Source organism: Fulmarus glacialis, unplaced genomic scaffold, assembly GCF_000690835.1.
Source record: "Fulmarus glacialis isolate BGI_N327 unplaced genomic scaffold, ASM69083v1 scaffold18181, whole genome shotgun sequence".
Classification (NCBI taxonomy): Eukaryota; Metazoa; Chordata; class Aves; order Procellariiformes; family Procellariidae; genus Fulmarus; species Fulmarus glacialis.
Genome location: NW_009192301.1, coordinates 1,090 through 1,316, shown reverse-complemented (window position 1 = coordinate 1,316; position 227 = coordinate 1,090). Strand labels below are relative to the sequence as shown.

Here is a 227-nt window from a genome sequence, read left to right as displayed (position 1 = left end):
GAGACCCACCTTTGAAGAGGTAGTCGTACTCATCGTCCTTGCCCCGCATCTCGCCCAGCACCACAGCCCCACTCCCACTGGGCAAACTGGGATTTCCGGGACTTATCCAGCCCTGGCAGGGGCTGTCCCCTGCGCACCCATTGGTGGCCACAGCCCTTCCTCCTCCGCACCCATTGGTGGCCGGGGCTGCCCGTCACCGCCCAGGTGTGCTCACCTGGGCCAGGTAA

General features: G+C 65.2%; 1 protein-coding gene across 1 annotated transcript in view; it reads right to left on the bottom strand.

Moving 5' to 3' along the window:
- The window catches only part of LOC104083525 (ras-related protein Rab-11A-like), a 4,857-nt gene extending 4,808 nt beyond the window's left edge, over window positions 1-49 (bottom strand). The window contains exon 1 of the mRNA XM_009587030.1: window positions 10-49. Coding sequence (XP_009585325.1) covers window positions 10-49 — 40 coding nt within the window. The remainder of the gene's footprint in view (window positions 1-9) is intronic.
- Between the last annotated feature and the right edge of the window lie 178 nt (window positions 50-227).